General features: G+C 67.5%; 1 protein-coding gene across 18 annotated transcripts in view; it reads right to left on the bottom strand.

Annotated features, from left to right (window-relative positions):
• Positions 1-394: 394 nt before the first annotated feature.
• Positions 395-19,963, bottom strand: part of PLEC (plectin) — a 56,566-nt gene continuing 36,997 nt past the window's right edge. For 17 of the 18 annotated variants that reach the window (XM_070803057.1, XM_070803058.1, XM_070803066.1 and 14 more), the window contains 25 exons: positions 19,824-19,930; positions 19,622-19,741; positions 19,448-19,543; positions 19,133-19,260; positions 18,789-18,882; positions 18,179-18,333; positions 17,832-18,102; positions 17,666-17,743; positions 17,416-17,577; positions 17,156-17,260; positions 16,881-16,976; positions 16,569-16,694; positions 15,297-15,449; positions 15,065-15,219; positions 14,859-14,985; positions 14,508-14,691; positions 14,263-14,420; positions 13,974-14,152; positions 13,065-13,203; positions 12,608-12,964; positions 12,449-12,532; positions 12,191-12,295; positions 11,982-12,080; positions 7,802-11,182; positions 395-7,704 (listed from right to left, as the gene is read on the bottom strand). In XM_070803057.1, coding sequence (XP_070659158.1) covers positions 1,492-7,704; positions 7,802-11,182; positions 11,982-12,080; positions 12,191-12,295; positions 12,449-12,532; positions 12,608-12,964; positions 13,065-13,203; positions 13,974-14,152; positions 14,263-14,420; positions 14,508-14,691; positions 14,859-14,985; positions 15,065-15,219; positions 15,297-15,449; positions 16,569-16,694; positions 16,881-16,976; positions 17,156-17,260; positions 17,416-17,577; positions 17,666-17,743; positions 17,832-18,102; positions 18,179-18,333; positions 18,789-18,882; positions 19,133-19,260; positions 19,448-19,543; positions 19,622-19,741; positions 19,824-19,930 — 12,872 coding nt within the window. In that variant the 3' untranslated portion in view covers positions 395-1,491. The remainder of the gene's footprint in view (positions 7,705-7,801; positions 11,183-11,981; positions 12,081-12,190; positions 12,296-12,448; positions 12,533-12,607; positions 12,965-13,064; positions 13,204-13,973; positions 14,153-14,262; positions 14,421-14,507; positions 14,692-14,858; positions 14,986-15,064; positions 15,220-15,296; positions 15,450-16,568; positions 16,695-16,880; positions 16,977-17,155; positions 17,261-17,415; positions 17,578-17,665; positions 17,744-17,831; positions 18,103-18,178; positions 18,334-18,788; positions 18,883-19,132; positions 19,261-19,447; positions 19,544-19,621; positions 19,742-19,823; positions 19,931-19,963) is intronic. The other variant, XM_070803073.1, reaches the window with a different exon arrangement.

The raw sequence follows: 19,963 nt of genomic DNA, 5'->3' as shown, positions 1-19,963 counted from the left end.
CTCTGCAATCCCACAGACGGCAGCCCACCAGGCTCCCCCGTCCCTGGGATTCTCCAGGCAAGAGTACGGGAGTGAGTTGCCATTGTCTTCTCTGCTCTGGACGGCTACCCTTGGCCAAACCGGACCATGTACCCAGGGGGCAGTGACCGACTGAAGGGCCTCACCTAAGGTGTAAGTGCCCGTCACAGACCCAGCCTGGGTGCTGCGCAGGCAGACCCCAGCTGGCCGGGCCTCCACCTCCTCTGTGCTCTGGGTCCCTCAGCCTGGGGCACTCTTTGAGTGCGTGGCCTCCGGCCAGCGTCTTCACCCAGGCCAAGCTCAGAGCCTGGGGCTGCAGCACCCTTACCCAACACACAACTGAGCTCTGGACAAGAAGGGACACAGGACCACAGGGTGGTTGGAATTGCTTTTATTGGGGCGAGCGCGGCAGGCCCGCCATGGTCAGGTTAGTGTTCTGCCCTCGGAGGCAGCCGAAGCCGAGCGCTTCCACCCGCCACCTCCCTGGGTTAGTGGAACATGCAAAGCTCAGTCAGAGGGTGGAGGTGGGGGTGGAGCCGCCAGGGCCCGGGGTGATGGAGCAGGAGCGGGTGGCACCGGCGGGGTGGCCTGGTTGGCACGGACCGCCTCGGCCGCGTCCCGGGCCCACTCGGGGGCTGAGGCTCCCTGGGAGAGGCAGGCAGTCAGCACCCGGGGGAGGGGTGCCCCACAGGCCTTGGGGGGCGCTGGGCCCACAGCGGGCAGAAACCTACAGGGGACCCGTTGTACCTGGCTGGCACGCCTGAGAGCTGGGCAGTGGCGAGCCTTTCACCAGGAGGATCTGTCTCCCACCCCAGGTCTGGGTCCTTGGGGCCTGGGGTGCGAAGGGGGACACAGAAGGCACTTACTAGGGAGCTGAGGCTGGAAGGCTGAAGCCAGAGGCCTGGGGTCTGGGGGGCCTGGCCTGGGCCAGCTGGGTCTGCTCGGGGACCTCACCCTCCCATGGGGAAGGGGCTTCCTGAGCAGCCGAGGAGAGGAGGGGACCAGGACTCGCTGCCGCCCGCGCAGAGCGAGCGGGTCAGTCCTGGAGACAGAGGCGCTGGTCCCGACGGCCCTGCTGCTAGGGGCTGCGTCCGCTGCCCAGGCAGGTCGGGCTGGGGGTTGGGTGGGGCTGGTCTACAGGGCTGGGGGAAGCTCGCCCAGACGGAACCCCTCGGGGAGATGGGAGGGCTGAGTTGGGGGCCCACCTCTGGACCCTCCAAGGCACCTGGCTGTGGTGAGTGGCAGGTAAAGAGGAGCAGGGAGACCCGGGGGGTGGAGTGGTCAGTGGGGCTGGACTGGCCCCGTCCCCGGGAACAGGCTGTCTGGACAGCAGGTATATATTAATATGTTAGTCTAGTCTTTTTGGTTAAACTTTAGGCACCGCTTGGGAGGAAGACACCTTTCAATGTTAAAGAGACCCCAGCGCCTGGGCGGGAGGCCACATGCAGAGCGGGAGGCAGGGAGCAGGAGGGGTCAGGCTGCCGTGGACTCAGGGCCCCCCAGGGAGGACGTGGGCCCCGAGGCGTAGCGGCGGCCATAGCCTGAGGAGGAGTAGGACGAGGAGGAGAAGGTCATGGAGAAGCCTGAGCCCGTGGCATCGAAGCTGCCGCGACGGGAGCCAGCCCGGGAGCCGGTGCGCGAGCCGGAGCGCGAGCCGGTGGTGGAGCCGGAGCCGCTGACGCTGTAGGGGCTGTAGTAGCCCTTGCTGGACTGGGCGGCAGCCTCCAGCAGCCGCAGCCCCGTGCCCTCCTCCACCATGCTGCGGTCCAGTGCATCCTTGTAGGAGATCTTGAGCTTGGTCTTGGGGCAGGTGAGGTACTTGGAGTACGCGCTGACGTCACGCAGCTTCTGGGCGGTGCGGGCATCCACCGTGCCGCGCTGCAGGGCCTCGTCCAGGGGCACGCGGCCTGGCGTGTCGGGCTCAATCAGGCCGCCCGTCAGGTACTGCACCTCCAGGAAGCGCTGCCCTGCTTCGTAGTAGAGCCAGCCCTTCTTCAGGGCCTGGGCGGCCGACATCTTGGTCTTGGTGCGCGGGTCCTCGAAGCCGCAGAAGGCCTTCTGGGCCAGGTTGATGCGGTCCACCATGATCTTGTCCACCAGGCCCTTGTTGACGGCTTCGGTGACGGGGAAGCGTTCCCCAGTGTTGGGGTCGATGATGCCCCCAGTGCAGGCCTGCGCCTCCAGCAGCCGCTGGCCGGTGATGTTGTCCACCAGGTTGCGGTGCATGGCCTCCGTGATGGACACCTTCTCCAGGGTCTCGGTGTCCAGGATGCCGGCCACAGGGCCTGTCTCCTCCGTGGGGTCGGACCAGGAGGCCAGCTGGGTCCTGGAGACGGCCGGGCTGATGGGGTAGGAGGATGACGACCCCACGGAGGACGAGCGCGAGCGGAAGCCGCCGGCATTGCCTGAGAGCATGTCCGCGAACTCGGTGATGGACAGCGTGCCGGCACGGTACTGGTCCAGTGCCGAGCGGTCAATGAGGCTCTTGGCAATGGCCTCATCAATGTCATACTGGCGGCCTGAGCGGCGGTCGATGATCATGGACTTGACCACGCCATCTGAGGATGAGATGGTGATCTCCTCCCACTCACACTCCTGCTCCGACAGCTCCAGGTAGGTCTGGTGGTCGATGAGGCCCTTGCGGTAGGCCTCGTACACGGACATCTCCTTGCCCGTCTCAGGGTCCACAATGACCACACGCCGCTTACGCACTGAGGACTTGGAGGACGTCTTCCGCTCCCTCTTCTTCTCCTTCAGGGGCAGGAGCCGCAGCCCCGTCTGGGGGTCGGTGACACAGCGCTCCATCAGCTGCAGGTAAGTGAGGTTCTCCTCCGTGTTGGGGTCGAAGAAGCCCTTGGTGTCATCTGAGGGGTCGGTGAGGATCTCATTCATCTCTTCGTCGAAGAGGCCGCGCTGGTAGGCCACGTCCACGGGTAGGCGGTGGCTCTCCTCGGGGTCAATGATGCCGCCTGTGGCGATCTGGGCCTCCAGCAGGCGGATGCCGTGGTCCTTGAGGATGAGGCCCTTCTTCATGGCCTGGAAGAGGGAGATGAGCTTCCCGGAGTAGGGGTCCTTGTAGCCGGTGACGGCGCGCTCAGCCGACAGCAGTTTGTCCTTGAACTCGGGGCCCACGATGCCCATGCGCACGGCCTCCTCCACGGTCAGCTTGAGCCCCTTGATGGGGTCGATGACATAGCCGGTGGCCGCCTGCGCCTCCAGGAGCTCAAAGGCCGTGCCAGGCCGAATGATGCCCTTCTTCATGGCCTGGTACACCGACAGCCGCTCCTTGGTGGCATCGACGAGGACGCCAGCAATGCTGCTGGTACCCTCGAGGAACTTCTGCAGATTCTTGGAGACCTCCTCGATGGAGGTCAGGCCCTCCTGCAGCCGCTGCGCCGTGGCCTCATCCATGACGTGCGAGCGTACCAGCTCCTCCACCGTGATCTGCTTGCGCAGGCCACGGAAGGTCAGCTTGCGGGCGTCTGAGAGCGGCAGGAGGAACAGGCCGCTGGCTTCATCGCGGCGGCAGCGCCGCAGCAGCTGTGTGTAGCTGAGGCGCTCGTCCGTGGAGGGGTCTATGTAGCTGCGCACCTCACTGGGCTCTGAAAGCTGGTCGTGTGTGTCCTTGTTGAGGTAGCCACGCTGGTAGGCCACCTCCAGCGGGAGGTGGAAGCCCAGGCGTGGGTCCACGATGCCGCCCGTGGCCAGCTGAGCATCCAGCAGCCGCAGGGCCTCCTCGGCGGGGATCAGGTCCTTTTTCATGGCCTGGAAGAGCGAGATGGTCTGCTCCGTGTAAGGGTCACGGTAGCCGGTCACGGCCCGCTCGGCCGACAGCAGCCGGTCATGCAGCTCGGGGCCCACCAGGCCCTTCCGTACGGCTTCATCTACGGTCAGCCGGTCGCCCTTCACCGGGTCCAGCAGGAAGCCCGTGGCTGCCTGCGCCTCCAGCAGCAGGCGGGCCACCTCGGCGCTCAGCAGCCCCTTCTTGAGGGCCTGGTAGATGGTGAGGGTCTGCCTGGAGCCGGGCAGGTAGACGCCAGCTACACAGCCCGTGCCGTAGAGGTAGCGCCAGGCAGACTCGGCCTCCAGCACCTCGCGGAGGCTCCTGGTGCCCTCCCGGAGCAGGCTATAGGACTCGCGAGAGATGACCCGGGCCTCGTGCAGGTCCTCAGCTGTGAGGCGGCGGCGCACGTAGTCGTAGGACGCCAGGTTCTGCTGGCGCACGATCTCGGTCTTCTCGATGATCTCAATGATGATGATGATCATGCGCTCCTTGGTCACCCGGCCAGCCTGGAAGTCGGCCATCAGCTGGGCCCGCTGCTCCTCGGGGATCAGGTCGGACTGCATCACCTCCCACAGGGACATGGTGGAGCCCCCGTGGCTGCCGCCCCCGGGGATGTCGATCTGCGTCTCCTCGAAGGCCCTCCGTGTCTCCTCCTCAGTGTACACCCGCGTGGTCTCCACCACCTCCGCCTTCTCCGGCCCTTTCAGTGGCAGCAGCCGCAAGCCCGTCTCGGGGTCCTCCACGCAGCGCTCCAGCAGCTGCCTGTACGTGAGGTTCTCACGGGTGTTCGGGTCGAAGAAGCCCTTGGTGTCGTCGCTGGGGTCCTCCAGCACGCGGTTCATCTCCTTGTCGAAGTAGCCGCGCTGGTAGGCCACGTCCACGGGCACACGATGGCTGTGCACGGGGTCGATGATGCCGCCCGTGGCGATCTGGGCCTCCAGCAGGCGGATGCCGTGCTCTCTGACGACCAGGCCCTTCTTCATGGCCTGGAAGAGAGAGATGGTGCTGCCCGAGTAGGGGTCCTTGTACCCAGTCACAGCCTTCTCGGCCGACAGCAGCTTCTCATGCAGCTCGGGGCCCACGACACCGGCCTTCACAGCCTCGTGGACATACAGGCGCTGGTTTCTCACAGGGTCCACTAGGAAGCCCGTGGCTGCCTGTGCCTCAAGCAGGAGGATGGCAGTGCTGGGCCTGAGCAGGCCCCGTCGCATGGCCTCGTAGATGGTCACCTTCTCCTTGGACTCCTCCAGGTAGATGCCAGCCAGGCAACCACTGCCTTGGAGGAGGGTCTGCACTGAGTCCAGCTCTGACAAGTCCTTGACTGATGTCTTGCCGTCCTTGAGCTGCTCAAACTGGGAGCTGCTGAGGATGCCAGAGGCCAGGAGCTCGCTGGCCGGCACTGGGGCACGGAGACCGCTGAAGGAGAGCCTCTCACGCCGCGTGGTCTCCACCTCCTCCACTATGGTGATGATGATCTTGATGATCTTCTCCACGGTGACCTTGCCCGTGCGGAACTGCCGCAGCAGCTCCTGTCTCTGCTCGGCTGTGAAGTACTCGGAGTTGATGAGCTCCCAGATGGTCACTGCCCGGCCCTGGAAGCTGCCCACAGGGACCTCGACAGTGGCCTTCTGGAAGGCCTCGCGGGCCTGGACCTCAGAGTAGAGCTCCTGCTGCCGGGCCCGGGCTGCCTCCTCCGAGAGCGGCAGCAGACTCAGGCCTGTCAGTGGGTCGGGGCGACACTGTTGCTGGAGCTGGCTGTAGGTGGCCGGCTCCCAAGTACGGGGGTTGTAGTAGGTCTTGGCGTCATCTCTGGGCGCTGTGAGGGCGGTGCTGGTTTCCTTATCCAGGTAGCCGCGGGCACAGGCAACATCCAGGGGCAGACGGTGGCTCTTGCTGGGGTCCACGATGCCCCCCGTGGACAGCTGGGCGTCCAGTAGACGCAGGCCCTGCTCCCTGGGAATGAGGCCCTTCTTCAGGGCCTGGAACAGGGACACGCTCTGCCCTGAGTAGGGGTCCTTGTAGCCGGTCACAGCCTTCTCGGCCGATAGCAGCTTCTCATGCAGCTCAGGGCCCACCAGGCCGGCGCGCACTGCCTCGTCCACAGTCAGCCGTGCGCTGGTGGCAGGGTCGATGACATGCCCGGTGCCAGCCTGGGCCTCGAGCAGGGCGACGGCTGCCTCTGGCTGCAGCAACTCTTTCTTCAGAGCCTCATAAATGCTTAGTTTCTGCCTCGCCTCCTCAAGCCACACGCCTGCAATGACACCCGAGCCCCGCAGGGCCCGCCGCACAGCTTCCACCTCAGCCACCTCCTGCACGGAGCGCTCGCCCAGCTGCAGCTGGCGGAAGAGGTCCCAGTCGATGACCCCACTCTCAAGCAGCTCGGCAGCAGGGACCAGGGCACGCAGGCCCTGGAAGCAGAGCTGGCCCTTCTGCTCGTGCTCCTCGATGACGGTGATGACGATCTTGATGATCTTCTCCACGGTGACCTTGCCTGTGCGGAACTGCCGCAGGAGGTCCCGCCGCTGCTCGGCCGTGAAGTACTCGGAGTTGATGAGCTCCCAGATGGTCACCGTTTTGCCCTGGAACTTGCCGAATGGCGCCGACACAGTGGCCTTCTCAAACACATCCCGGGCCTCCGAGTCAGTGTAGACCAGCTCACCACCCTTGGCAGCCTGATCTGTGAGCGGCAGCAGCCGCAGGCCTGTCTCGGGGTCCTCCACGCAGCGCTCCAGCAGCTGCAGGTAAGTGAGGTTCTCATGCGTGTTGGGGTCGAAGAAGCCCTTGGTGTCGTCGCTGGGGTCCTGCAGCACACGGTTCATCTCCTCGTCAAAGTAGCCGCGCTGGTAGGCCACGTCCACGGGCACGCGGTGGCTGTGCACGGGGTCGATGACGCCGCCCGTGGCGATCTGGGCCTCCAGCAGGCGGATGCCGTGCTCGCGCACGATGAGGTCCTTCTTCATGGCCTGGAAGAGGGAGATCTGCTCCCCGGTGTACGGGTCCTTGTAGCCAGTGACCGCGCGCTCGGCCGACAGCAGCTTGTGGTGCAGCTCAGGGCCCACGACACCCTCCTTCACAGCTTCGTTGACGGTCAGCCGCCTGTTCCGCACTGGGTCCAGGAGAAAGCCTGAGGCTGCCTGGGCCTCAAGCAGGATGACAGCGGTGCCCGGGCTCAGCAGCTGCCTCCTCAGGGCGGCGTAGATGGTCAGCTTCTCATTGGCAGGCTTCAGGAGCAGCCCCGCGATGCTGCTGTGGCCCTGCAGGTAGCGGCGCACGTCCTCCCGCTGCGTGAGCTCGGCCACCGTCGTGTGGCCCTGCACCAGCCGCTGCACCTCCTCTGTGCTCAGGATGCCCGCCTCTTGCAGCTGTTGGGCCGGCACCTTCTGCCGCAGGCCCTCGAAGGCATGCTCTGGCTCTGCAGCTGGGCCGTCGGTCGCATCCTGGCCGTTGGGGAGGGCTCTGGTGGCCGCTGCCTGAGCAGCGGTGATCTCCTCGGAGTGGGCCAGTGCGGCCCGATGCTCCTCCTCCAGGTGCTCCAGCCGCTCACGCAGCCGGCGGTTTTCCTCCGCCAGCAGCTGCTCCTGCTGCTGCCGCTGCTGCTCCAGGAGCTGCAGCTCCTCCTGCTTGCGCCGCACACCCTCCTCAGCCTCACGCTGCCGCCGCCGCGCCTCCTCCATGCTGGCCAGCAGCTGCTGCTTCTCCTGCTGCATCTGCTGCTGCTGTCGCTGCTGCTCCTCCCGCAACTTCTGTGCCTTGGCCACCTCGTCCTGGAAGAGCCTCTCCAGCTTGGCCTTCTCCTCCTCAATGAAGCGCTCCCGCTGCAGCAGGCTGTCCTTCTCGGAGAGAAAGCTCTGCTGCAAGGCCTGCGTCTCCTGCAGCAGTTGCTCCTGCTGCACCGTCTGCATCTGTCAAGGGGATAGGGGGCGGTCAGGGACACCCGGCCAGGCGCACCTTTCCCAGAACAGACCCCACCCGAGGTCCCTACCCTCCGCCGCAAGATACCTCCTCAGACTTGAGCTGCAACAGCTCAGCCTCCTTCTTGAGCTTGTCCTTCTCGCGCTCGAGCTCCGCAATGGCCTCCCTCAGGCGATCGGCATCCCGGTCGCTCTGCTGCCGCTGTGTCTCCAGCGTCTGCACCAGCGTCACCTTCTCCTGCGTGGCGAGCTCTGTGCGGTGCAGCTTTGCGCTAATCTCCTCCGCCTGCTTCCGGAAGCGCTGGGCGTCCTCCTCCGCGCGAGCCTGGGCCCGGCTCATCTCAGCCACACGCAGCCTGAGCCGCTCGGCCTCCGCGCTCATTTCCAGCTGCCGCTGCCGCTCAGTCTCCAGGGTCCGCTGGAAGCCTTGCGTCTCCTGTGCCAGCTGCTGGGCCATCTGCTCCTTGTCCTCCTGCAGCCGGCGGGCCTGCTCCTGGGCCAGCTCCTTCTGCTGCTGCAGCAGCTCCGCCTCGGCCTTGAGCCGCGTGGCCTCCTGTACTGCCTGCATCTTCTCCTTGAGCATCTTCTCCGCCAGGGCCCGCTGCTGAGCCAGGTCCTCCTCCGCCAGCTGACGCAGCCGTGCTGCCTCCTGAGCCGCCACGCTCAGCCGCGCGGCCTCCTCCGCCACCTGCTTCATCTTCTCGGCCTCCTCCTGCAGGAGGCGCTGCGTGTTGTCCTTGTCGCGCAGAATAAGGGCGCGGTTCTCCGCCTCGATGCGAGCCTTGAGCTTGCCGAGCTCCTCCATCTGGACGCGCACGGAGAATAGCTCCTCCTCTACCTGGCTGCGCTGTCGGGCGGCCTCGGTCACCTCCGCCTTCAGCCGCTGCAGCTCCTGGTCCAGGATGCTTTTCTGGTGGTCCGTCTCCTCCAGCTTCAACCGCAGTGCCGTCAGCTCCTGCTCCACCTGGGCCTTCTGCCGCAGTGTCTGCTCCGCGAATTTCTTGTGTTTCTCCATCTCCGCATCGGCCGCCTGCTTCTGCCGCAGGGCCGCCTGCTCTGCCTGCGCCCGCCGCGCCGCCTCTTGTTCAGCTTCCTTGCGCAGCTTCTCTGCGGCGGCCTGCGCCTGCGCCTGAGCCTGCGCCTGCTCCTCCGCCGCCTGCTTCAGCCGCTCCGCCTCCTCCACGCGCTGTCGGGACTGCGCTGCCTCGCCCTCGGCCCGCTCGCGCGCCTCCTCTGCCTCCTCCGCCGCACGCCGGGCAGCCTCGGCCTCGCCACGGAGCCTCTCCAGCATGCTCTGCTCTTGCTGGAGGGTCTGCTGCAGCTCCTGCTCCTTCTGCTGCACTGCAAAGGCATGCGCCTTCTCTTCCGCCTGCAGCCGCTTCTGGGCAGCCTCCTGCGCCAGCTGCAGCTGCCGTGCAGACTCTTGCTCCGCGCGCTCGCGCAGGCGCCGCGCTTCCTCCACCTTGGCCTTGAGCCGCTCCACCTCCTCCAGCGCAGCCTTCCGCTGCCGCGCAGCCTCCTCCTCAGCTGCCAGACTCTTCTGCACACGCTCCTCGGCCTCCCGGCGCCGCCGCTCCTCCTCTGCGGCCAGCTGCCGCTGCCGCGCCGCCTCCTGCTCCGCCTGCTCCTTGCTGCGCAGCGTGTCCTCTGCGTTGCCGCGGATGCGCCCCAGCTCCAATTCCAGCTCCGCCTTGCCGGCGGCTGCCTTCTCGAAGCTTGCCTTAAGGGCCAGGATCTCCTCCTCCACCTGCCGCCGCTGCCGCAGAGTGTCCTCCACCAGCCCCTTCTGCCGCTCCAGTTCGCTCTCAGATGCCTTACGCAGCTGTGCCAGCCGCTCCTCGATGTCGGCCTTGTGCTGGGCTGCCTGCTCCTCCAGCCTCCGCCGCTGGAAGGCTTCGTCTTCCGCCAGCCGCCGCAGGCGCTCGTTCTCGGCTTCTTTCTCCTTAAGTGCGATCTCTGCCTCCGTCTTGAGCCGCGTGGCCTCGCTGATGGCAGCCAGCTTCTCGGACAGCACCCGCTCAGCCTCTGCCCGCTGCCGCGCCGCATCCTCCTCCGCCAGCTGCCGCTGCCGCTTGGCCTCCTCCGCCAGCGCGCGCAGGCGGGCAGCCTCCTCTGCCAGCTCGCGGAAGCGCCCGGCCTCGGCTTCCAGCCTCTGCTTGGACTTCTCGCTGCTGGAGCGTGATTCCTCCTCGGCCCGCGCCTTGCTGGCCAGCAGCACCTCCATCTCAGCCCGCACCTTGGCCAGCTCAGCCTCCAGCTCCTGGCGCTTCTGCGTGGCGGCAGCCGCCTCGCTCTGTAGCCGAGCCAGCTCCTCCTCCAGCAGCTGCCGCTGCTGCTCACCTTGTTCTGTCTCGGCGCGCAGCCGGATCAGCTCCTGCTCGGCGGCCAGGCGCTGCTGCGCAGTGCCCTCCGCCAGCTGCCGCTGCCTCTCCAGCTCCTGCTCCGCCAGCTCGCGCTGCCGCACTGCCTGCTCCTCTGCCTTGCCACGCCGCCGCGCCTCCCGCTCTGCCGCCTCCTTCTGCTTCTCCGCCTCGGCCTGCGCCAGGCTCTTCTGCTGTGCCACCTCCTCTGCCTGCAGCCGCAGCCTCAGCGCCTCATTGGCCTTCAGCTGCCAGCGCTCCAACTCACGCTCGGCCTCTTCGCGGGCACGCTCGGCCTCCGCCTGCTGCTGCTCCCGGCGTGTGGCCTCTTCACGAAGCTGCACCACGGTCACGTGCTCTTCCTCGAGGGTGCGCTCCAGCTGCGCTGTCTTCTCAGCAAATGAGGCGTGCTTGCTCTGCAGCTCCGCCTGGGCACTGCGCTGTGCTGTCTCCAGCGCCACCTGCACCTGGCGTGCCCGCTCTGCCTCTGCCTGCCGCAGGCGCCGCTCTGCCTCCTCGGCCTGCAGACGTAACTCCTCTAGCGCCTGCAGGGCCCGCTGCTTCTCCCTTGCCGCCTCGGCCTCCGCCTTCACACGCAGGCCCAGCTCAGCCTCAGCCTGCCGCTTGCGCTGGGTTTCGTCTTGCACCTGCCGCCGCAGGCGTTCTGCTTCCTCCTGGGCCTGCCGCTTCTGTGCCTCAGCCTCCTCTGCCCGCGCCCGCAGCGCCTGCAGCTCGCCCTCCGCCCCGCCGCGCTGGCGCTCCGTGGTCTCCAGCTGCAGGCGCACCACTCGGATCTCCTCCTCGATGCGCAGCCGGCTGCGCTCGGCTGCCTCCACCTGCCGGGCCTTCGCCTGGATCTCCGCCTCCGAGCTCTGCCGCAGCTGCTGCAGCTCCTCCTGGATGCTGCGCTTCTGCTGCTGCGCATCCACCGCGACCTCCTCCCGGCGTGCCACCTCCTCCTGCATGCGCCGCTGCAGCTCCTGGGCCTCGCGCTCCGCCTGCGCCTTCGCCTGGGCGTGGGCCTCAGCCAGCTGCCGCTGCTTCTCCAGTGCAGCCTCCACCTCAGCCAGCCGTTCCCGCTCCTCCGCTCGCTGCTGCTCGGCCAGCCTCTGCGGCCGTGGCAGAGAGAGGGAGAGAACCAGAGACAGCGGTGAGCACACCGCGGCTGCTCCTGGGACGCGATTCAGTGCCACCACAGCTCAGCACGGTGCAGGGGTTGGGGGAGGACACAGGTCATGACCTGGCTGAGGGGAATCACGTGCACCCCCCCCCGGGGCACTCGGGGCAGTGAGCGCAGCCTGGCCCCACAGTGCTCACCAGCCTGGGGAAGGAGACCCAAGCGTCCTCCCCTCTTCCCGCAGACAGGCGATGGAGACAGACAAACGGAGGGAGAGAGAGAGAGAGAGCAAAGCAAGAGGTTTGCAGGATCCAGGAACCATGACTACCGCACAGCCCTGCCTGAGCACTGCTGATGCCCGTGGCCTGCTCTGGCCCCCCCCAACCCGGCAGGGCAGGTGGCCAGCATGGGCATCATGTAGACCTGACAGTCTGCAGTTCAGCTCAGGGAAGAGGCTGCAGGTAGGCCAGACAGAGGGCTCACCTCGGGGGGTGGTAGGAGACAGACAGGCCAGTGCCCTGCCTCGCCGTGACGCCCCTCCCGGTCCCCACAACCAAACAAGCCCAAGTCTTTGCAGAGCAGGCGGCCAAGTGAAAAGGCCAATGCAGAACCCCGAGAAGGGACACACAGAGCCAGGGGCGGCCCGGGGCACACAACAGCCACCACGGGGAGAGCCGTGCAGTGCCAGGCCGTGGGGGGTGGGCCGTGCTGTGCCAGGTGCGCTCGGACGCGTCCCAGGGGCCACATCTGGGGGGGACGGCGGGACGGCCTCCCCACCCTGGCAGCCCTACCTCCTCCTCCTCCATGCGCCGCAGGGTCTCACTGATGAACCTGATGTACTGGCTGGTGAGCGTGCTCAACTCACTGTAGCGAGTCCGCAGGTCCACGTACTGGGGGCAGAGGGACGCCCACAGTCAGCCCTGCCCCTGCCCAGAGCCCACCAGGCCCTGCGTGGCTTTGGCTCCGCCCACCCACCAGCCCCACCGCCCCTCAGCCTCACCTCCTGGATGACGCTCTCGGACCCCGACTGGACCTTGGGCTTCTTGGCCGGCGAGGCCACTGGCTCCAGCTGTGCCTTGTACGTGACCAGCTGAAGCTCGTAGTCCTGCAGAGACACACCAATGCCTGCCAGCTCTGCCCGCCCCACCCCGCCCCTGAAACTGCCTGCAGGCTTTGCCCAGCGTGGCCTTGGCGGGGGGGCCCTCAGAGGTCGCCCCCACTGCCTTGTTCCCCGGGCCCCGAGGCCACAGAGCCTCACCTTGATGGCGTTGATGTACTGCTTCGCGAACCTCTGGCACTCCTCTACCTTTTCAGCATGGCGTTCAATCTCTTCCAGCAGGGCCTGGGGCGTCAGGGTGGTCAGCGATCACGGGGCACACCCACACCCACCCCTCCCGCCCGCCCCGCCCGGGCCCACCTTCTCCTGCCGCAGCTGCTCGCGCACAGCCTGGCTGTCGGCCAGCGGCACGGCCTGGATCTGCTCCTGCCGCCGCCTGGCGTCCTGCAGCCAGGCGCCCAGCGGGTCTGCGCTCTCCCGGTAGTAGCGCAGCTGGCGGCCCAGCTGCTCAAGCTCACGCTGCCGCACGTCGGTCTGGGCCAGCACGGCCTGCCAGCGCTCCAGCAGTTGGGTGACCCGCTCACGCCAGCGCTCCACCTCCACGTCCCGCTCGCCGTGCCGCTGCTGCAGCCGCTCGCCCACCTCCTGTGCCCCCCGCAGCTCATCCCGCAGGGCATCGAACACAGGCTGCTGTGCCTCCGCCTGGGCCCGCAGCTTCTGTTGGACCAGAGCAGAGGAGCCGTGTCAGCCTGAGGCCCCGGCTGCCACCCCTGATACCATCAGGCCCTGGCAGTGGGGCGCGAGCTGGCGGCAGTACCTTCATTGCAGCCTTGGTGGCCTCAAGCTCTGGGAGGGCAGCGGGCACAGCCTGGGCCTCCTTGAGCTGCTCCTCGTGGGCCTTGAGTGCCTCCTCAGCCCCCTGCGTGCTCCGGATCACCAGGCTGATAGTCTTGAGCCTAGGGGAGGGCAGGGCCTCATGAAGACAGGCTGAGTGAGAGGCTGAGGACCAAGGTCAGGTCCTGGAGGGAGGCTCATGGGGGACTGAGCGTGGGGGGTTCCCACAAAGCTTCTGAAAATGATCTACAAGCCACGTGAATGTATATACCAAAATGAACAGTGGGGGAAAAGGTGCCCATGTCTGGGAGTGAGGGCGGGAAGGAAGGAGGGGTCCTGGGGAGGACTCCACATTCCCTGGGGGCACCGGGTGGGGGGCGGGGAAGGGCCTGTTGGGGAGAGGGCCCTCTCAGCACCCTGGGTCTCTGCTGTGTCACCCATGGCCCACCTGACCCCACATTCCACCAAGAAGCTCCTCCCCTGAGGTTGCCAATGCCCCCCAAGCTGGGTTCTGACCCTCGCTGGACACGCCCCCCTCCCCAGCACTCCTCACCCCCCTAGGCTCCCCATGCGCCCGCCCCTTGCCTCTGCACACACGCCTTCCACATCTTGGTGACCACCCCCCGACCTCCCGGTATCCTGTGGGCGGGGGTGCTAGTCCTCCTCCCACAACTGCTCTCGCCCCTTGGCCGGTCCTCGGGAAGCCAGCCACAGGCACGCCAGGACAGAACCCTTCTGGCCACCCCGCGACACCCTGGCCAGATCTGCACCAGCTATCCCTCAGCGGACCCTCCTCGTGGCTGCATCGCCCGGCCCATCAGCCTGTCCGCACCCTCCCGCTCTGCTCAAGACCCCTCGGTCTCCACCCCCGGCCGCTGACAGGCACACTCACTTCTCCAGGTAAATGGCGGAGAGGCTGCGGACCTGCTCCAACTTGCCCAGGGTCAGCTCCAGCTCTGAGCGCAGGGTGGGGGCCGCAGGGGATGGCTCAGGCAGGGCCAGGACCTTCTCGGCCTCAGCAGAGAGCCGGGCGACCCCCTTGCCCAGCCCCTCCACCTCCGCCTGTGCTTTCTGAGGAGACAGAGCAGGGGGCAAGCTGAGCCTACGAACCCGACAGGCAGCACCCTTGGGAGCCGGGGGCGGGGTACGGTACGGTGGGGGGAGGAGGGGCCGGGGCCTGCCTGCTGCTCAGCGATGCGCTGGGCGCACTCCCGCGCGGGCTCCTTGTCTAGCGGCAGCCGCAGGCGGTGCACCGTGCGTGTCTCGCAGGCCTCCAGCTGCAGCCGGATGTCTTTGAGCTCTGAGATGCAGCGCTGACAGCGTGACTCCTCCTGCTCGCCTGGGGAACACATCCAGTTCGCACGCCGCCCAACCGCGGGCGGCCCCCCACGAGCGTCCCACCACCCCCCGCGCTGCCCACACCTACCCTGCTCCAGGCTCTGCAGCAGCTGCTGGTAGTGGCGGCTGCAGGAGCCATACTCGCGCTCGGCCTGCAGCCGGTCCTCAGGCCCGAAGCCGCCGGCATCCTGGCTGTCCCGCAGGAAGGCCTGGTAGTGCAGCTCCAGGCTGCGGAGGGCCTGGCGCTGCTCCTCAGGCTTCAGCGTGCGGAACTGTGGGCAGGTGGGCCGGGGTGAGCATAGCTGCGGGGAGACCCACACCCCATCCGCCGGGAGTGCTCAGCGGGGCCACCGTACCACGACCAGGGACCAGAGGATGAGCGTAGACGCGGAGAGGCCCCACACCCCACTAGCCTTGAGCACCCGCAGGGCCGCCGTACCGTGACCAGGGACCAGGAGCGGATGAGCTGCACGTCACGGCTGAGGCTCTGCCACGCCAGAAGGCTCTTCATGTCCGTGTGCAGCTGATGCCACAACGTGACCAAGGCCTGGTGCTGGGCCTCCAGCCTGGCGGGCAGGGCACAGTCAGAGGTGTCCAGGCAGCTGCCCTACCACCCAGCCGGCCGCCCCGCCCAGGACCACGCACCTGGCCACAGCCTCCAGGGCCTCCTGGTTTGGCGGGGGCACGAGGAAGCACACGGAGGGCACGGCAGCCTCGCTGCCGGAGCCGCTGAGCACTTTCCAGTGGAACGGCTGTGCGGGGCCCAGCATCTGGCACTCATCACCCTTGTGCACCGTCGCCTGCAGCAGCCAGAGCCGTCAGCGTGTGGCCACGCCCAGCCCCCTCCGAGGCCCCGCCCGCCCGGCCAGGCCCTCACCTCCACCTGCTTGTAGTCGCAAACGGCCAGCAGCGGCACGCGGCCCCGTGTGGGCTGGGCGGGGTTGCGGGGCGTGAGCTGTACGATGGCCTTGGCCCGCTTGGCCAGGCCTGAGAGGTGCCCCCTGTACTCGTTCAGCTGGTCCTTCTCATCCTGCGGGGGTGGGGCGGGGGTGGGGGGGTTCCGAGACCCTCTGTGAGGACCCCCCGTGCCTGCCCCAGGAAATGCATACATGTCCCCCGCTGCCCCACAATGCCCTGAGACCAGGGGTTCCTTCCCACGGTCCCTGGAATGTGGCGGGGCTGGGCGCTCGCCAGGACAGGCCCCTGGGCTTCCACTGACACCCTCCTCCCTGGGCAGGACCAAGTGCCCCTCCCCACCCCCACCACAGCTGTATCATTCGGGAAGGCTGCCATGTCATCCTCTCCCTCTCCCCTCTGCCCTCCCCGGTGCTTGTGGAAGGTGCACACCTCCTCCAGTTCAGCCCCTCTGAGGGACCAAGGACCACCCTAGGCTGTGGGTCAGAGTCCAGTGGAAGCTGCCTGGACAGCTTCCAGGGTCAGCTGGACCTGCAGTACGCCAAGCTGCTGGTGAGTGGGGGCCAGGCGGGAAGTGGGTGCGGGGAGGGGTCCCGGGAGGAGGCGGCAACTGACACAGCCCCCGCCCGCCTGCCTGCAGAACTCCTCCAAGGCCCGCCTTCGGTCCCTGGAGAGCTTGCATGGCTTCGTGGCGGCCCAACACAGGAACCCTGGCCAGCAGGGCCCCCAGCCCCTCTCCTGTGTCTCGCCTGGCCTGAGCGCCATGCTTGGCCACCTCTGTGTCCACCTCAGCCCCACCTGCCCCAGACTGTCCAGCTCGGGATGCCGGTGGGCCTCCTACAGCATGGGACTGAGAGTGAGGCGGCTGACTCAGGCCCCTACTCGCTTCCGCAGCCCCAAGGTCAGCTCTCGTACTGGCTCTGGGCAGCCACCTACTCTCACGCCAGGCCCCTGCCACTAAGCTCTCATCCACCCCCACTGTGCATCCTGCTATGCTGACATCCCCCCGTCCAACCTCCCCTGACCTCTGCTGGTGCCTCCAGTCGCCACCCTCTGCCTCCAGAGGGACCTTCCCCGAGCATCAGCCCGGACAGCAGGCCTGCCGCCACCCGTGCCGTCCCCAGCCCTGGACTGCCCGCAGCTGTGGCTGCCCTCTAGCTCCAGCGGCCGCGCCCCCGGGCCTCCGCGTCTGCCCCCACCCGCTGCACAGCGCTGGGCCGGCCGAGCGGCTCACCTGGGCGTCCTGCAGCAGGTCCTCCAGCCGCGTGACGGTGATGGAGCGGTCGCAGGTGTACTTTCTGTGCAGAGTCTCCTGCAGCTTCCGCAGCTGCTCCTCGGCCTCCCGCACGTCTGAGAAGAACTGGGGCAGCAGCAGAGGGTCAGAGCCCCCAGCCCCGGCTGCCCCAGTGTAGGCCGAGGGACCAGGCCAAAGCCTGGGGACAGCACTGACTAAGGTCAGTGAGACAGTGCACGGACCCAGTGCACACCTGCAGCCCGGCAGAGGGGCCCCTGCAGTGGGCTAGGCATGGGGGGACCCAGGCCTCACCTGGAAATAGGCGGTGTTCTCCTTCAGGTGAGCCTCGATGCAACAGCACAGCTGCAACATCCAGCTCCACTGGGTCTGCAGGGCTGCCTGGAAGGACTGCCACACGGCACGCAGCCCATCAGGCCCCGCCTGCCTCCTGGGCTGGGCTGCCCCAGCCCCCCGCCCCACCAACCGGGGCCCTCCAGCCCCGCCCCCACCAGGGGTGACCAGGTGGGTCCCCAGCCCTGCCCCTCCCCCCAGGGGCGCCTGGAGGGGTCCCTGCAGGCCCCTCTCACCTCCACTGTGGGCCGGGCAGGGTGGTCTTCCCGGAGCAGGCGGTCCCCAGTGCTCTGGATCTCTTTGATTTTCTTTTCTTTCAGCTCCAGCTCACGCATCAGGGCCTGACAGGGGCAGGGGCCTCAGGGGCAGTGCCAAGGCAGCACTGGGGACCCTGGCTCCCACAGAGTGCTCCCGGGGCCTGGGCTGGCCCAGCCACCCACGGAAGACCCCCACCTCACCGAGGGATCCCAGCCACCACCGAGGGGCCCCGCCTCACCGAGTAGGCCTCCTTCTTGGCGGCCATGTTGCTGTTGCGCTCACTCCAGTCGAAGCCCACCTCCTCCTCCTCCTTCTCGCTCAGCCACATGAGCTCCTTGGTGGCGGCCGCCACGAAGCCATGCAAGCTCTCCAGGGACCGAAGGCGGGCCTTGGAGGAGTTCTGCAGGCAGGCGGGCGGGGGCTGTGTCAGTTGCCGCCTCCTCCCGGGACCCCTCCCCGCACCCACTTCCCGCCTGGCCCCCACTCACCAGCAGCTTGGCGTACTGCAGGTCCAGCCGACCCAGGCAGTCCCGGTAGGCACCCCGGGTGGCGGGGGACAGCTGGCCCTGAGGGAGACCAGCAGGGTGAGGCCTGTGGCGGCCAGGACCTGCCCACCCCTGCCGTCCACCACCCTCACACCTGCTGCCTGCTTACCTCGTCCGTGCGGGCCCGCTCGATCTTGGCCCGGAACTCCTCGACGGACTGGTGCAGGCCGCGGTGGCTGCCCAGCTGCGCCTCCACACTGGGCAGGTCCACACCCCACTCAGCACCGTCCAACCGGCGCTGGTTCTCCTCCACCCAAGCCAGCAGGTCCTGCAGGTAGCGCAGAGTGGAGTCCTCGAGCTCAGGGTGCCGTGGCGTGCCCCGCAGACGCAAGTTGTACTCGGTACGGATGGCCACCAGACGCTCGTGCAGGCGGTACACCCTGTGGGCAGGGCGGCGGTCAGGGGGGGTCGCAGAACAGGGCTGCCCACCACAGGCCCTGGAGGGGCGCGTCCCACCTGCGGTACATCTGCTCGCCCTGAGGGTGCCGCCCATCCTTGAGGGCCTGCACATCATTGAACAGCAGCCGGATCATGCCGTCGGCCTTGTCCAGGTCCCGCTCCACCTCGCCCGCCCGCTGCGGTGCCTTGCCTGCGGCCAGCAGCCGGACGTCCTGCAAGGCAATCGCCCTGACTCAGAGTCTGGCCACCCTGCACCCCCGCCTCCAGGCCCAGCCTGTCCTTTCCCTTTCCTCCCCAGCCAGCACTGTACGTGTCTCTAAGGCTTCTGGCCAAACCCCCAGGCCCAGTTCTCTGTGGGGACCGGGATCAAGTGCAAAAGCCTCCACTGGGTCCCAGAGCCAAGTGCTTCTCAGCCTTGTCGCCCATCACCCACCCGAAGAAAGTCCTCCCTGAGAGAGCCCCAGCCCAGGACCCGCGGTCTGGGTCCCCTCCTGCCACATCCAGCCAGCAGGCGGCTCAGGGCAGGCCTGGTGCCCAGGAGCTGGCTCTGCCCAATCTAGCGGTCAGAGATGGCCCCACGCCAGGAGGCAGGAGCAGCGGCTGCAGGGCGTGGCGGGCTTGGGGCTCCTCCCTCCGTCCAGCCCCCCTGCCCAGGCCCAGCCCTCACCGACTGCAGCAGGGCGTCGGCCTGGTTCAGCTGCTCCTCACACAGCCCGGCCTCCATCTGCAGCTTGCTCACGATGCGCTGAAGACGCTCCAGTCTGCGGTTGAGAGCAAGCACGGCCCCCCCTCTGTGAGTGGCAACCGCCAGCCAGGCTTCCCGCCTCGGAGCACAGCTCCCTCCTGCTCTGGGCCTCCCTGCCGGCCTGCAGCCCACAGCTGAGCTGGCCCCAGTGTGGGTTTCCCAGCCCAGGGGTGGGGGTTTCCTCCCCAGGCAGTGACTCACCCTCGGGTGGCTTCCTTGCCTGCAGGGCCCCACCCACCACCCCGCCTGCCCGCCTGCCCGCCCACCTCTCAAACTCGCTGCGGAGCTGCTTCTCCCGCTCCAGGATGGCCACGTGCAGCTTGCCCCACTCCTTCTCCACGTCCAGTGGGTGGTAGCCAGGGGGCACCTTGAGCTGGCCTGCTTGCACCGCTCCCTGTGGGCAAGGCCAAGCTCAGGCCAAGGCCAGCAAGCATGGGGGTGCCAAGCCACCCAAGCCCCGGGCCCAACTACCCTGAACCAGCCCTGGCCCCAGGTTAATGAGAAGGCAGGCCAAGCCTGCTGGATGGGCCCCCAGGCTCCAGGCTCCTGGGCGGCTTCCCTTATCTCCAGGTCCCCCTCACCTCCAAGGACTGGTAGATGCCCTTTGACCGGTTCTTGTCCGCCTCCTTGGCTGGAAGCTCCGTCTCCTTAAACTTCAAGAACTGGCACCACAGGATCTGGGGAAAGGGGGGTGTCAGTAGCCAAACCTGGGTGCCCACAGTGGACACAGGACCCCGCAGAGCAGGGAAACCCACCTCGATCTCCTCGAAGCTGGAGGGGAAGCGGCGTTCCTCGAAGGCGGCCGTGTGTGCCCGGATCCACTGCAGCAGCAGCAGCACCAACTCACGGTACTCCTGCCAGCGCAGCTGTAGCTCCTGGTGGGAAGGGGACAGGCGTGAGGGGCCGCCAGGGGCCCACTCATACCCCGCCCACCTGGCCCTGCCGGCTGGAACTCACGTTAGCCTTCACCCCATCCTGCACATCCGGCACACGGGGCATGGCGTCGTACAGGGACGAGACGTAGGTGATGATGGACTTCTCGTCGGGCTGAGGGACGTCCACGTCTGCAAGGGAGGGGGTCAGAGGGGCGCCAGCCG

This window comes from Bos indicus, chromosome 14 (assembly GCF_029378745.1).
Source record: "Bos indicus isolate NIAB-ARS_2022 breed Sahiwal x Tharparkar chromosome 14, NIAB-ARS_B.indTharparkar_mat_pri_1.0, whole genome shotgun sequence".
Classification (NCBI taxonomy): Eukaryota; Metazoa; Chordata; class Mammalia; order Artiodactyla; family Bovidae; genus Bos; species Bos indicus.
Note: the sequence above shows the minus strand (reverse complement) of the source record. Positions and strands in the feature narration are given on the sequence as shown.